The sequence below is a fragment of the Elephantulus edwardii genome, unplaced genomic scaffold, assembly GCF_000299155.1.
Source record: "Elephantulus edwardii isolate Elephantulus edwardi_28Jun2011 unplaced genomic scaffold, EleEdw1.0 scaffold00085, whole genome shotgun sequence".
Lineage (NCBI taxonomy): Eukaryota > Metazoa > Chordata > Mammalia > Macroscelidea > Macroscelididae > Elephantulus > Elephantulus edwardii.
This window is the reverse complement of record NW_006399835.1, coordinates 25,507-27,185: the sequence shown is the minus strand read 5'-3', so window position 1 is coordinate 27,185 and position 1,679 is coordinate 25,507. Positions and strand designations below refer to the sequence as shown.

The window sequence follows — 1,679 nt, the reverse complement described above, 5'->3', positions numbered from 1 at the left end:
TGTCAGGGACCTCTCCAGAGTACTGAAGAGCAACGATGTGAGGCTGGAGACTAAGGCATGCTTGATCCGGGCTATAGTCTTCGCAATTGTGTGTTATACTTTGGAAAGCTGGACAGTGACTAGAGATGATAGAAAGAGAATTGATGTCTTTTAGCTGTGGTGCTGGAGAAGAGTGTTGAATATACCATGAACTGGTAGAAGAACAAACAAGTTTGTCATGGAGAGAGTAAAGCCAGGCTGCTTCTTGGAGTCAAGAATTCTGAAGCTTCGTCTGACATACTTTAGGCATGGACCATTCCTTGGAGAGGGACATCATGGTTGGGAGAATGAAAGAACAGTGCAGGAGAGGAAGACCCTCAATGAGATGGAGTGATTCAGTGATTGGGGTAGTGGGAGCAGGTGTGTAGGAGATGGTGAGGTTGGCACAGGATAGAGCAGGATTTAGGGCTCTTAATCCAGAGGGTCGCTATGAGTTGCCAGGAACTCGACAGTATATTACAACAACAACTAGAAGATATGTTAGGAATATTTTGGAACTCAAATGATACATAAAAAGAAAGGTGTAGCTCATATGTCTCTTTTTGCTCCAGCAATGTAGATTCACCTCATTTAAAGGCTGCAGTGGACAGTTGGAATGCCATTGTGGTGGATGTTAGAAACAAGATTGCCTTTCTCAGGGTAAGCCCTTAAGTACATTTATAGTAAATTGACAGAACATTATATGTGTTATATACTTAAGCATCTAACATTAAAATGAATTGTTAAGAGAAATCTAAGAAGAATATGTATCTTCACTCCAGTTAGCATTTGTCTTCCATTTAAGACTAATCTCTTCCATGTAGTTAATTGTAAATAGCACTCTAGATACATACATACCACCATTTTAATCATCATTTGACTTCCGTAGCTCAGGACGCGATAAACTAAAAAATTTTGCCTCACATCTTGTTTCCTTAGAATTCTAAAACCAATTTGAACCAAACAGAAAGGAAGTTTTTTAAATTTGATAAAAAAATTAAAATACAGTTATTTAAAAAATATAGAAAAATGAAATTCACCTGTATGAGGTATTAACTTGGCTTTTTATGTCATTATTACATAATGCTAAATAACAAGTTATTAATCATTGGTTTAATATAATTAGGATCTTGCTAAAAGTGATCAAAAAAGATAACCTGCTGAATATTTACTGATTAGTTCATTTGGCTTTTGAATCTTTTCCATTTGTATTTTAAGATTGTAGAATATTTTCTTTATTGTAAATCAATATTTATTACCATAATAAATGTTTTTGTGTGGTTTCACACCACTTTCAGCAAAACAGTGAAGTCCAGTTATGCAGAACTGCCCCAGGTTTTCAAACATTTCCCTTTGTATTCTTGATGGTTTCTCTTCTTAGTCTTTAGTGACATTTAAAATTTTTGTTAGATTTGTAAAAGTTCAGTTCTTGAAAGAACAGCCTTTGCTCTATTTCATGACTGTGTGTCTGTGTTGATGTTTCTAACTTTATTTCTTTTATCCTTAGCTTTCTTAAAAGTTTATTTGCATACAATAATTTGTTTATATTGTGCCTCATTCATGTATATTGTGTTTATAGACAATCATTCATATAGAATGTATTTTATGTAATTAATTACTATTGATCTATGCCTATTATTACCCTGTCTTTTCCAGTTCCC

General features: G+C 34.4%; 1 protein-coding gene across 1 annotated transcript in view; it reads left to right on the top strand.

Annotated features, from left to right (window-relative positions):
- Nucleotides 1-1,679, top strand: part of LOC102861351 (E3 ubiquitin-protein ligase DZIP3-like) — a 112,885-nt gene that overhangs the window by 98,654 nt on the left and 12,552 nt on the right. Inside the window, exon 24 of the mRNA XM_006890028.1 lies at nt 591-678. Within this exon, the coding sequence (XP_006890090.1) occupies nt 591-678 (88 nt within the window). The remainder of the gene's footprint in view (nt 1-590; nt 679-1,679) is intronic.